The following is a 13563-nucleotide window of genomic DNA, read 5'->3' on the forward strand; positions in this document are numbered from 1 at the left end:
CTTGTAGGAAAGGTGGCATCCTATGACGGTGCCACTTGGAAGTCACTGAGCTCTTCAGTAAGGCCATTCTACTGCCAATATTTGTCTATGGAGATTGCTTGGCTGTGTACTCAATTTTATACACCTGTCGGCAACGGGTGTGGCTGAAATAGCCGAATCCACTCATTTGTATGGGTGTCCACATACTTTTGTATATATTGTGTAGGTCAACCTCAATGACTGGGTTCTAGATATAGGTGTCATCCCAGATTATAACAAAAAATAAATTATAATTAATGTGTACATTACTCATTATGACAACCTGAACCTCTTGCCATCCAAGTGAGACAATACAACCACAAATACACCACAGGGTACATGCAATATCTACAGAAGTACAATGTAAATACTAGGTGTTACACAGGATTTAGATAGTTAAAATGAAGTGTATATTGAGTGGTACTTACTTGAAATGAATGTGTACTTTTATAGTACATCACCCATCCTGACAACCTGGCCATTATTTTAAGGCTTCTGGAAGCACCATCCAAGTGAGAAAATAAACACACTAGTGCACAGAGTACATGTAATATCTGCATACGTACATTGTTATTACTAGGTATTACACAGGATTTAGCTAGTTAAAATGACATATCTTGAGGTGTACATTCTTGTCATTATTGTGTACCTACAAAGTACATTACCCATTGTGACAATCTAATCTTAAGCTTCTGAAAGCGCCATCCAAGTGAGAAAATAAAGACACTAATACACTGTCGTGGAAATTCTTACACAGGGACACTGAAAGTCAATCTTAAAATAATAATTGTTTATTATCAGCGCGCTGGAGAGGTTCCAACCAACTCAATGCACCATAAGTACAAGTCTGTCAGGAGCTCTAACGGAGCAGTCCCGGTTAGTTCCCTTATATACTGGTTACAGACACGTTACATAGGCATGCATAGTTCATAGGGCTGGTTCCATGTGTCTGGCACCGTCTCCTGTCTTAATTTATAGAACATATTCTGGGCGTTCTGACAAATAGTCTAAACGAGGAGGTCATGATGGCCCCCCCTCATATCTCTACCAGACATGGGCAGGAACCAAGGATTGTTTATGACACCAAAGACAATATACACAAAGTAACATTTCCTTCACAACACCTTAGAGTACATATCTGTAATATCTGCATAAGTACAAGGTTGTCGCTAGTTGTTACACAGGATTTTGCTATTTAAAGTGTTAAAGTGAAGTGTAACTTTATAGTTACCTTTGAGCAATTTCTATCTTATTACTTATTACTCATTACCAAGTAAAAATACTTACAAATAAAAGATGAGCTTCTACTTTAGTCAACTTTATTGCAACATTTTATTGTTAGATTAATAGATAGATTAATTGGATTAAACAAAGATAAATAGGCTTTCTCAATAACATACAAATAACTATTCTAGTGATGTCTCAAATATTTAGCCTATAGTATGGTAAGTAGCTTAGATAGCTCATTTAGAAAAATGGGATTGTCTTTTTCTTCCCTTTTTGACATTACAAGTAACAATGGAAATTGCCAACTCTGTCTTAGACAACTCTGTTTCTTTCCTGTAAGCTTTTTCCCATCCTGGAGTCTGAGACCTAAAAATATATCTTATTGTAACAATTCTCGTTGGTGGAAGGAGAGGAGGACCAAGGTGCAGCGTGGTACGTGTTCATTTTAATAAACAAAATAAACTGAACACTGAATTGACAAAAAATAATAAAGAGCGAGAACGAAAACGAAACAGTTCTGCAAGCAATACACACAAACAGAAAACAATCACCCACAACACACAATGGAAAACAGGCTACCTAAGTATAGCTCCCAATCAGAGACAACGATAGACAGCTGCCTCTGATTGGGAACCACACCAGGCCAAACACAGAAATAGACATACAACATAGAATGCCCACCCACATCACACCCTAACCAAACAAAACATAGAAACATACAAAGCAATCTATGGTCAGGGCGTGACACTTATTCAACCTACAATACCCCATAATGACAAACCAAAACCAGTATATTTTGTTTTGTGTGCAAATGTATAAAAAATAATAGATGTAAATATTAAATTTACATAAGTATTCAGGCCCTTTACTCAGTACTTTGTTGAAGCACCTTTGGCAGCAACTACAGCCTCAAATCGTCTTGTGTATGACGCTACAAGCTTGGCACACCTGTATTTGGGGAGTTTCTCCCATTCTTCTCTGCAGATCCTCTCAAGCTCGGTCAGGTTTGAAAGGGATCGTTACTGCACAGCCATGATCAGGTCTCTCCAGAGATGTTCGATCTGGTTCAGGTCCGTGCTCTGGCTAGGCCCCTCAATGACATTCAGAGACTTGTCCCGAAGCCACTGCTGCGTTGTCTTGGCTGTGTGCTTAGGGTCGTTGTCCTGTTGGAAGGGGAACCTTTGCCCCAGTCTGAGATCCTGAGCGCTCTGGAGCAGGTTTTCATCAAGGATCTCTCTGTACTTTGCTCCGTTCATCTTTCCCTCGATTCTGACTAGTCTTCCAGTCCCTGCCGCTGATAAACATCCCCACAGCATGATGCTGCCACCACCATGCTTCACCGTAGGGATGGTGCCAGGTTTCCTCTAGACGTGATGCTTGGCATTCAGGCCAACAAGTTCCATCTTGGTTTCATCAGACCAGAGGTGCCTTTTGGAAAACTCCATGCGGGCTGTGATGTGCCTTTTACTGAGGAGTGGCTAACCGTCTGGCCACTCTACCATAAAGGCCTGATTGGTGGAGTGCTGCAGAGATGGTTTTCCTTCTGGGAGGTTCTTTTATCTCGACAGATCAACTCTGGAGCTCTGTCAGAGTGACCATCGGGTTCTTGGTCACCTCCCTGACCAAGGCCCTTCTTCCACGATTGCTCAGTGTCACCAGGCAGCCAGCTCTAGGAAGAGTCTTGGTAGTTCCAAACTTCTTCCATTTAAGATTGATGGAGGCCACCGTGTTCTTGGGGATCTTCAATGTTGCAGAAATGTTTTGATATCCTTCCCCAGATCTGTGCTTTGACACAATCCTGTCTCGGAGTTCTACAGACAATTCCTTCGACCTCATGGCTTGGTTTTTGTTCTGACATGCACTGTCAACAGGTGTGTGCTTTTCCAAATCATGTCCAATCAGTTTAATTTACCACAGGTGGACTCCAATCAAGTTGAAGAAACATCTCAAGGATATTCATTGGAAACAGGATGCACCATAGCTAAATTTTGAGTCTTGTAGCAAAGGGTCTGAATACTTAGATAAATAAGGAATTTCTGTATTTTTTAAATATTTTTTTTGCAAAAATGTCTAAAAACCTGTTTTTGCTTCGTCATCAAGGAGTATTGTGTGTAGATGTATGAGGAAAACATTGTATTTAATCAATTTTAGAATAAGGCTGTAACTTAACAAAATAAAAAGTTTAAAAAGTCAAGGGGTCCGAATACTTTCCGAATGCACTGTAGTTTAGGTGTATAGCTCATTAGGCCTAGCTAGCTTGCTAGCTAGCTAGTTGTTTTGTTATCCAGCTAGCAATAAATGTGCTAGCTAACACTAATATGTTAGCTAGTGTTTAACTATACTGAACAAAATTATAAACGCAACGGGTAAAGCGTGGGTCCAATGTTTCATGAGCGGTAATAAAATATCCCAGAAAATGTCCATGCTCAAAAAAAGTTTACTAATCTCACATTTTGTGCATACATTTGTTTACATCCCTGTTTCTGAGCATTTGTCCTTTGCCAATTTAATCAAGAAGTTGATTAAACAGGATGATCATTACACAGATGCACCTTGTGTTGGGGGACAATTAAAGGCTACTTTAAAATGTGCAGTTTTGTCATACAACACATTGCCATAAATGTATTGAGGGAGTGTGCAATTGGCATGCTGACTGCAGGAATGTCCACCAGAGCTGTTCCCCAAAAAAGGAAGTGTTCATTTCTCTACATTAAGCAGCCTCCAACATCGTTTTAGAGAATTTGACAGTACGTCCACCCAGCCTCACCACGTGTAACCACGCCAGCCCAGGACCTCCACATCCGGCTTCTTCACCTGCAGGATCATCTGACACTAGCCACCCAGACAGCTGAGGAAACAACCAAAGGAAGTTGTCTAAGGGAAGCTCATCTGCGTGCTCATTTCCCTCACCAGGGTCTTGAACTGATTGCGGTTTGGCGTTGTAACCGACTTCAGCGGGCAATTGCTCACCTACGATGGCCACTGGCACACTGGAGAAAACTTTCTCTCTCCTGTGTTTACATTTTTGACACTTTCATGTCTTGATTCTGCACACTGACCTTCTTCTCGACCCCATTATTTCACACTGTAACATAATGTCAGTATACGTGGGCACGTTGTAGTTTGCCGTTATTTTGAGCGTGTTGTGCAGATGGGCAGATCTTGAAAGGATGCTTCCAAAAGGGAGACTGTTCCTAAACAGTGAAACTCTTGTAGGGTTAAATGATGGAATAAGAGTTTGTCTTTGACCATTTTAAGTGCATTTATAAACCATTATACAACCAATCTTAATAGGTTTACAATTTGATAAGCACTATCTAGCATTACCATCTCACAATTTTATTAATGTGTCTAAAATTGTTATATTGATGCTTAAAGTAATTTTAAAGATGTAATAATTTAAAGTCGTTTTTCATGTGAACCCGTTTTTGCCATTGGGCCTGGGCATCAGACTCCAGAGCCCTTTATTGCAGAGTTGTGTCAATGAGGTGTTCGGTTTCGGAAACTTTAACATTTGTAACAAGCATGGTAACAAGCATTCCGTTGTTACATCCCAGTAATTACAGACTGCGATTACCACCAGTTACATGTTGTTATTACAGTATAACTGAATTATTACAATTAATTGTAATACCTGCTACAGTGTAATTACAAGATTCCTTCAAATGAACTGTTGCCGATAATTGTTAGGACTTCTCCAGAATGGTTCTTTTTTAAGGGATTCGAGCAAGGATTTCATATTTAAACTAGTAAGAGATACAGTACTGTCAAATAAATTGTACTAAGATACATGTTGTATTCTGCTCTACGGAGCCTTTGCGTGGATGAGGACGAAAGTCGAGCGGAAAAAAAGTCTCCTTTGAAATGAACATCCGCTACCGATCACGTGGAGAGCAGTGTTGAGAAAGGCTCCTCCCACACCAGTAGTGCAACTCATTGGCTGTGTCTCGGTGAAGAACACGTATAAAAGGATATCAACATTTTTGAGAAGGTAAGCGACGACCGTGAACATGTTGTACAAGTCGAGTTCAGTTATGTTCGTCAGATTAATGTTTATGCTTGGCGGGAAGCCGAGGTAAGCTGATACATTATGTCAAATTGGAATTGGCTTAGAGAAAGACTGCGCACGGCAACCTATTTTCAATACACACTTCTAAAGTAACTAATGCAGTCGATATAATTTGTGCTCTGTTTACAGGACTACTAATTGGGCCTACTAAAAACTTGCATAACACAATCGTAAGATTATGAAATTCATTCTCTGGTGATCGGTGTTATAGGGGGAGGTTCCTTTACAAAATCCATGCTGTTGTATTTCCTATAAAGTTGCCTGTGAAATGGTTTATCCTGAATGATCGCTGTTCTTTGGATCATGTTTAGGCCACCGTGTCAAATGAGGCAATTCTGCTCATGAATAGGCCTACACTGGTCTTTGACACACCTCAATAAACATTTTTGCTGATCAGCATATGATTGACCAATACTAGGTCAGTCTGGAGTCTGGACTACTCCATGCCCCTTCAGTAGTGTTATCCACTTTAGGGACAATATCACAACAGACTGACCCAAACAATTGACAAATTAGCCTAAACATTGGTAGGTGTACAAAGAGCCCTTTTTATATGAAAAGCCCAAAGTCTTCATACCTTATGTGTAGTTTTTGCCTCAAAGTGCACACCCCATATCTTTCACATGTAATGATCATGAATCACAATGACATGGCAAAATTCTATACAATTAGCCTGGCACAGTCCATATTGACTGTTTTTACACGCGTCATTTTTACGCGCGTGACTGTGAACGTGCATAGACTACTACCCGTGAACTCCCTCTGGATCATTTCAGTTGTGTGAAAGAGGTCATTTTCACCTATCCTTTCTCTTTGTCCCCCTCGCTGACCAACTATAGTTGGTGTCAGACAAACAAAATGTTGTCAGCCCAGGCGGATAGAGTGATGGCCCTGGGAGAGTGGGAGGAACGATGGCGGGAAGACCAAACAGGCTGGCACCGGCCCCACGTAAACAAGTAAGGATCTCTTTTATGTACCTTTAAAATTACGTGGATTAAAGAGTGAATTCGTGCTTGTATTAAATAGATGTCTGTTTAACATGTCTCTGCCAGCATGTTATTCCTAGGCCCATAAGGTAAACTTCATATGACGAATTTGATTATATTTATAGGATGCTGGAGATTAATATTGACAAAGTTCTCGACGGGCGGAAGGGAGTTAAGTTCTTCTTCCCTCTATGTGGGAAAGCTCTGGACATGAAATGGTAAGTGACGTGCATCACAAACAAACGTGTGTTCTCAATTAACATGAACCAGTGAAAGTCACAGTTCATTCATTAACATCCAAAAAATGACCTTTGACCTTACTGTCTTTTACCATGTGTTCGATTCCAGGCTGGCTGACATGGGCCATTCCGTTGTAGGGGTGGAGATTGCAGAGAAGGCCATCAAGCAGTTCTTTGAGGAGAGTAACCTGACTTACAGTGAAGAGACAGTGTCTGCATTACCTGGGGCTAAGGTTTACAAGGTACTGTGTGTCAGAGGGCTGCTCGGTTGGCTGCTGTGATGCTACATGGAGGAGTATGTGGAAGATAAGATGTTACAAGGTGTCGGAGGATTGTCTTTCACCGGCGGTGGCAGTGTGGGGTTCTTCCTGTGGATGGGGCATACGTCTATGCATAAAAACAAACAATTGCTGTGGTGGCATATAGGGGAAGCAACACATTCTTACCCTAGAAGTTCAAAGTCTCGGATTTGATTCATACCAGCTACAGATCCAGCATCGATAATGATTGGTGTTTGTGAAAGGAGTTTATAGAATTATTTTAAGACTACGCTGCCAGTGTGCACAGTCATGTCCCATTAGAGAAAGAGCTAACGTTGCAGTGCGTTTAACTTGTGTGGTTCATGTGCTTTTCTTCCACAGAGCTCAGAGAGAAATATCTCCTTGTACCAATGTGATCTATACAATTTCTCCAGGTAAGAGTCTAAACTATATCAATACATTTTCTCTCTTGACTGGGTCAGCAGGAGGGGGCCATTTACAGTATGACATCCTCTCACTTTGTGTAACAGTGCCATTGAGGGTCAGTTTGGAGGGATTTGGGACCGAGGCTCCTTGGTGGCCATCAACCCACGGGACAGACAGAAGTATGACCACATGAACGTCACTTTCCTCTGAAAGTCAACATGAGAACAGAGCATGACATGATGGCAGAGTCTTTGGCTGATGGCAAACCTCTGTCGCTTCTGTATGTAACAGGTATGCTGCTCTGATCACATCGTTAATGGACAAGGACTGCCGATACCTCTTGGACACTTTGCTCTACAACCCAGAAGTATACAAAGGTAACAACTTTTCCCGTAGCTAGCATTGTAGCTAACGATGATATGCTATTTGTATTAGACCGCAGAGTACTTGCGTGTCACTTTAAGTACATCAGAGTTAAAATGACTACCCCTTTGTCTTTAGGCCCTCCTTTTTTTGTGCCCGACGAGCAAGTGCAAAGTCTATTTGGTACGTTATTTTATGGCGGAGATTGTCTCTGTGATTGTAATTCTGTCAGTATTTGATTTTTCAGATCAAACTACAAAAAATCACAAAAAATGTGATATGTACATCTTTGGGGAGGATTTGTTTCCATGTGTGATTGTGTTTTTAATTCCAGGGAAGAGCTGTGATATAGAGTTGCTGCAGTCACTGGATGCCCTCACAGACCGAGAGAAGGCTCGGGGCATGGACTTTTTCACAGAAAAAGTGCATCTCATCACTCTAAAGAACAACTGAGGAACATTTCATCAACCAGTGATGACTCTTCTTTAGGTTTCAAATACTGACATATTGAAAAAAAATACTCTCAGTGGCTTGTCTTCAGCTTTTTAGTGGCATGATGTGACTTGAATTGGGTGAATCATTTTTACTTGTGATGGAATGAAGAAATGTCAATAAATACTTTTTTATATAAATAAACCCATGTTCTTTACTCATTAGTAAACACAGTATTGTAAAAGTCATACATTTCCAGACTTGTAACATAACTGATCCAGGATTTAGTTTTTGTTTAGGGAAAAATAAATGTAAAAACGGTTCCTAAATCTCTACCTGAATGTAATAGTAGTAGCTGTAATTAAGAATGAGTAGCCATTTTGTATTGCCGCTGTATGGGATCAGTAGTTAATGAATGATGATACAATTTAAATAACTGCTGAGACAGCTTGTTCAGCCGATTTCCCTCTGGCAAAATCATGTTTAACTACATTATATACAGTGCATTCGGAAAGTATTCAGACCCCTTTACTTTTTTTTACATTCTGTTACGTTACAGCCTTATTCCAAAATGTATTAAATCATTTTTCCCCTCATCAATTTACACACAATACCCCATGATGACAAAGCAAAAACAAGTTTGTAGACATTTTTGCTAATGATCCATTTGTTAGAGTGGCCAATGATTTCAAGTCTGTATGTAGGCAGCAGCCTCTGTGTTAGTGATAGCTGTTTAACAGTCTGATGTCCTTAAGATGGAAACAATTTTTCAGTCTCTCTGTCCCAGCTTTGATGCACCTATACTGACCTCACCTTCTGGATGATAGTGGGGTGAACAGACAGTGGCTCGGGTGGTTGTCCTTGATGATCTTTTTGGCCTTCCCGTGACATCTGGTGCTGTAGGTGTCCTGGAGGGCAGATCATTTGCCCCTGGTGATGTGTTGTGCAGACTGCATCACCCTCTGGAGAGCCCTGCGGTTGTGGGCGGTGCAGTTGCCGTACCGGGTGGTGATAGAGCCCGACAGGATGCTCTCAATTGTGCATCTGTAAAAGTTTGTGGGTTTTAGGTGACAAGCCACATTTCTACAGACCCCTGAGGTTGAAGAGGCGCTGTTGTGCCTTCTTCACCACACTGTCTGTGTGGGTGGACCATTTCAGTTTGTCCGTGATGTGTATGCCGAGGAACTTAACTTTCCACCTTCTCCACTGCTGTCCCGACGATGTGGCTGTTTCCTAAAGTCCACGATCATCTCCTTTGTTGACGTTGAGTTAGAGGTTGTTTTCCAGACACCACACTTCAAGTGCCCTCACCTCCCTATAGGCTATCTCGTCGTTGTTGGTGATCACACTGTTGTGTCGTCTGCAAACTTGATTGAGTTGGAGGCGTGCATGGCCACCCAGTCATTAGTGAACAGAGGGTACAGGAGGGGGCTGAGTATGCACCCTTGTGGGGCCCCAGTTGATCATTGGAGTGAAGATGTTGTTTCTTACCTTCACCACCTGGGGGCGGCCCGTCACGAAGTCCAGGACCCAATCGCACAGAGCGGGGATGAGACCCAGGGCCTCAAGCTTAATGATGAGCTTGGAGGGTACTATGGTGTTGAATGCTGAGCTGTAGTCAATGAACAGCATTCTTACATAGGTATTCCTCTTGTCCAGATGAGATAGGGCAGTGTGCAGTGTGATGGCGATTGCATCGTCTGTGGACCTATTGGGGCGGTATGCAAATTGCGGTGGGTCTAGTGTGACAGGTAAGGTGCAGGTGATATGATCCTTGACTTGTCAGCATGATGCTGCCATCACCATGCTTCACCGTAGGGATAGTGCCAGGTTTCCTCCAGATGTGATGCTTGGCATTCAGGCCAAAGAGATCAATCTTGGTTTCATCAAAATCCAAGCGGGCTATCGTGCTTTTTACTGAGGAGTGGCTTCCGTCTGGCCACTCTACCAAAAAGGCCTGATTGGTGGAGTGCTGCAGAGATTGTTGTCCTTCTGGAAGGTTCTCCCAACTCCAATGAGGAACTCTGGAGCTCTGTCAGAGTGGCCATTGCGTTCTTGGTCACCTCCCTGACCAAGGCCCTTCTCCCCCAATTGCTCAGTTTGGCCTGGTGGCCAGCTCTAGAAAGAGTCTTGGTGGTTCCAAACTTCTTCCAAGTAAGAATGATGGAGGCCACTGTGTTCTTGGGGACCTTCAATGCTCCAGAATTTCTTTGGTACCCTTCCCCAGATCTGTGCCTCGACACAATCCTGTCTCTGAGCTCTATGGACAATTCTTTCAACCTCATGGCTTGGTTTTCGCTCTGACATGCACTGTCAACTTTCGGACCTTAAATGGACAGGTGTGTGCCTTTCCAAATCATGTCCAATCAATTGAATGTACCACAGGTGGACTGCAATCAGGTTGTAGAAACATCTCAGGGATGATCAATGGAAACGGCACCTGAGTTCAATTTCAAGTCTCATATCAAAGGGTCTGAGTACTTATGTGAATAAGGTATTTATGTTTTCTATTTTTAATACATTTGCAAAAATGTCTAACAACCTGTTTTCACTTTGTCATTATGGGGTATTGTGTGTAGATTGATAAGGACATTTTTTATTTAATCCATTTTAGAATAAAGCTGTAACGTAACAAAATACGGAAAAAGGGAAGGGGCATGAATACTTTCCAAATGCATATACATCACTGGCTACATATACTTCTCTGCTCTTGAATTCTACTTATGACTTATGTCAATGGTACTATCATCCAGCTTCACACATACAATATTTGATTTGTCACTATGAAGGAAGAAATTATATTTTATGGGTTAATGGCCTCTGGATGACTCATTATTTATAGCTGCCTGTATGTGTTTGGATGGATAGTGCAAAAGATCATCAAGGACATCAACCACCCGAGCCACTGCCTGTTCACACCGCTACCATCCAGAAGGCGAGGTCAGTACCGGTGCATCAAAGCTGGGACCCAGAGACTGAAAAACAGCTTCTATCTCAAGGCCATCAGACTGCTAAACAGCAATCACTAACTCAGAGAGGCTGCTGCCTGCATTGAGACCCAATCACTGGCCACTTTAATCAATGGATCACTAGACACTTTATACAATGCCACTCTAAATAATGCCACTTTAATAATGTTTACATATCTTACATTACTCATATCATATGTATATACTGTATTTTATACCATCTGTTGCACCTTGCCTATGCCGCTCGGCCATCACTCATCCATATACTTACATGTACATATTCCCATCCACCCCTTTAGATTTGTGTTGTTATTTTCTTGCTGTCTGAGCGGGTGGAAGGTATTACAGAATGGAAGCTCAGGCGTATCGAGTCAGGACTCTGGGAGAATGGGAGCAAGGTTGGAAAGAGGGAGAGATTGGTTTTCAGTACTTACTTTTCTTTTCATATTACTGAATCTCTATCTGTAGTTCTCAAAGAATTGCAGAGTGTAATAATTAAAGATGTGTCTGTCATCTGAATAGGCTTATTGTGTGAAATGACTGAGATGCCTTTCACTGTCTTTTTCAGTGGTACAACATTGCTCATTTTTCTTATGTAATAGGATGTTGGAGAGCTATATTGACAAGGTTCTCTGTGGACGGAAGGGAGTCCGGTTTGTCTTCCCACCATGTGGGAAAGCTGTTGATATGAAATGGTAGGTTGCGGAAATTCAACACACACAAAAAAACATAATATTACACTTCTATAACCATAGACATGTTCGTTTTTTATTTTATTTGGAAAGAACTTGTACATGCCTGAATTATCTTCTCCTACCTGTTGATACGCAGGCTTGCAGATATGGGACACTCGGTCGTTGGTGTGGATATAGCTGAGAAGTTGATCTACAGTGAAGAAGTGGTCCTGGCAATACCTGGTGCCAAGGTTTACAAGGTATGAAGAAGACCATGCACTTCGGTTCGCATCCTGAGGGCCAATCTCGTTTGCGTGTCCATCCTTCCATCTACTCCTTTTGTGGATCATATTGATTATGCCTTAACTGAAAAGTTCAGATGGAAAGATATCCTTGTAACAGTGTGACCAATACAAATTCTCCAGGTAAAGATAATTTGAACAGTAACCCATTTCCCCACGTTTTTTATGTAAAAGAGTCCGAATATTTTTCTAAAACTATAAACGTTCGTTTTTTAAGTGCCATTGAGCCACAGAGGCTCCTTGGTGGCCATCAAGCCACGGGACAAAGAAAAGTAAGACCACGTGAACTGGACATCCCTCTGAGATTCAACAAGAAAGCACAGATTGTTTTGACACAAGTTATGTAACAGGTATGCAGCACTGATCATGTCCTCCATGGACAAGGACTGCTGATACATCTTGGACACTTTAAAAAAAATACAATTCTGAATTGTTCAAAGGTAAGATCTTCCCTGAAATAACCGCTCAAATTATATTTGTCTTCCATTTGTTCTAGATGCATGTGAGTAACATATTTATTCAAACATACAGTAGTGTAAGCATGTAGTTTATTAACCTTCCATTGTCACCTCTCTATATGTCCTCCATTTTATGTAACTTATGTGGCGCTAAACAGACTTTCCGGTGAGTTGTATTAATACAATTGCGTTTGTCATTGATAATACCTCAATTAATATTACTTCCTTTTTATACCTGTCGTTGAACTGAATTTGATATTTAACACAAAAACCAATTGATTGAAATATGAGAAGATATTGTACAAGAGAATTGTGGCAAGGTAGTTTCACGATATTCATTTTATTTTATATGTATCCCAGGGAGGAGTTGTGATATTGAGTTTATACAGTCTTCAGATGCTCTCCCAGACGTGAAGGATAAGGAATGAGGCTTGGATGTCTTCATAGAGAGAGTTCATCTCTTCCCCCCCAAAGGCCTCATAAACATAATTTCATGAGCTTCTCTGAGACTACAGGGAGAGATATCTGAGAGAAATAGTGCATTAAAATTATTGTCAGGATATTCGGTGTTCTGTGAAGGTTAGATGTTGTTATTAGCTTTGTTGACAGTTCGGAAATGACCTAATGTCGAAATATGCCAAGTCAATTCTTTCATATGGGAAATGAACTGAATTTACAGTGTTTTGAAATGTCTGGCATTAAAAAATAAAAAAAATTATACCAGTGTGCCTTCGCTTTTTATTATTTGTATCATAGATATTGTGTCCTATTGAAGAAGAAAACAATTCTCTACAATGAAAGCAAGGAACATGCATTAGATACTCTGCAGCAATTGTTATAATAATTCTGACCTGTCATGAAATGCATAGGTTCTTCATTGTAAACCAATGCATTGGATTCTGCACTTCTCTTTTGTCGCGTGCTGTCACGTTCTGCTCCCCACTAGACCGCGATTTGCTGTTGCCTAGACACTAGGTGTGCGTTCGTAAATTCACTCTGGCTATCTACTCCGATTTCAGAGCACTTTCGTCCGAGTGTGCCAGAGTGCAGAATAACTGATCGATTTATGAACCCTCAACACCCTTTGAATATGGACCGTGTCAGTAAACGTCGGCAAAAAAAAGCATAATAATTTGTTGC

At 41.2% G+C, this 13563-nt stretch overlaps 1 protein-coding gene and 1 pseudogene across 2 annotated transcripts; both read left to right on the plus strand.

Moving 5' to 3' along the window:
* The first annotated feature begins 5127 nt into the window (after positions 1-5127).
* LOC139558755 (probable thiopurine S-methyltransferase) lies at positions 5128-8224 on the plus strand. 2 transcript variants are annotated; one of them, XM_071374168.1, is made up of 9 exons: positions 5128-5236; positions 6154-6270; positions 6426-6518; positions 6649-6781; positions 7181-7233; positions 7330-7404; positions 7517-7602; positions 7727-7771; positions 7923-8224. In XM_071374168.1, exons 2-9 carry the CDS (start codon positions 6173-6175, stop codon positions 8039-8041), a joined length of 702 nt encoding a protein of 233 aa, XP_071230269.1. In that variant the 5' UTR covers positions 5128-5236; positions 6154-6172; the 3' UTR covers positions 8042-8224. The 2 variants fall into 2 exon arrangements, with proteins under 2 accessions (XP_071230269.1, XP_071230268.1); XM_071374167.1 differs by having other exon boundaries at positions 5230-5320.
* A 3114-nt stretch (positions 8225-11338) lies between these two features.
* On the plus strand, positions 11339-12475 carry LOC139558913 (probable thiopurine S-methyltransferase; annotated as a pseudogene).
* The last annotated feature ends 1088 nt before the right edge of the window (positions 12476-13563 follow it).

Source organism: Salvelinus alpinus, chromosome 29 (assembly GCF_045679555.1).
Source record: "Salvelinus alpinus chromosome 29, SLU_Salpinus.1, whole genome shotgun sequence".
Taxonomy (NCBI): domain Eukaryota; kingdom Metazoa; phylum Chordata; class Actinopteri; order Salmoniformes; family Salmonidae; genus Salvelinus; species Salvelinus alpinus.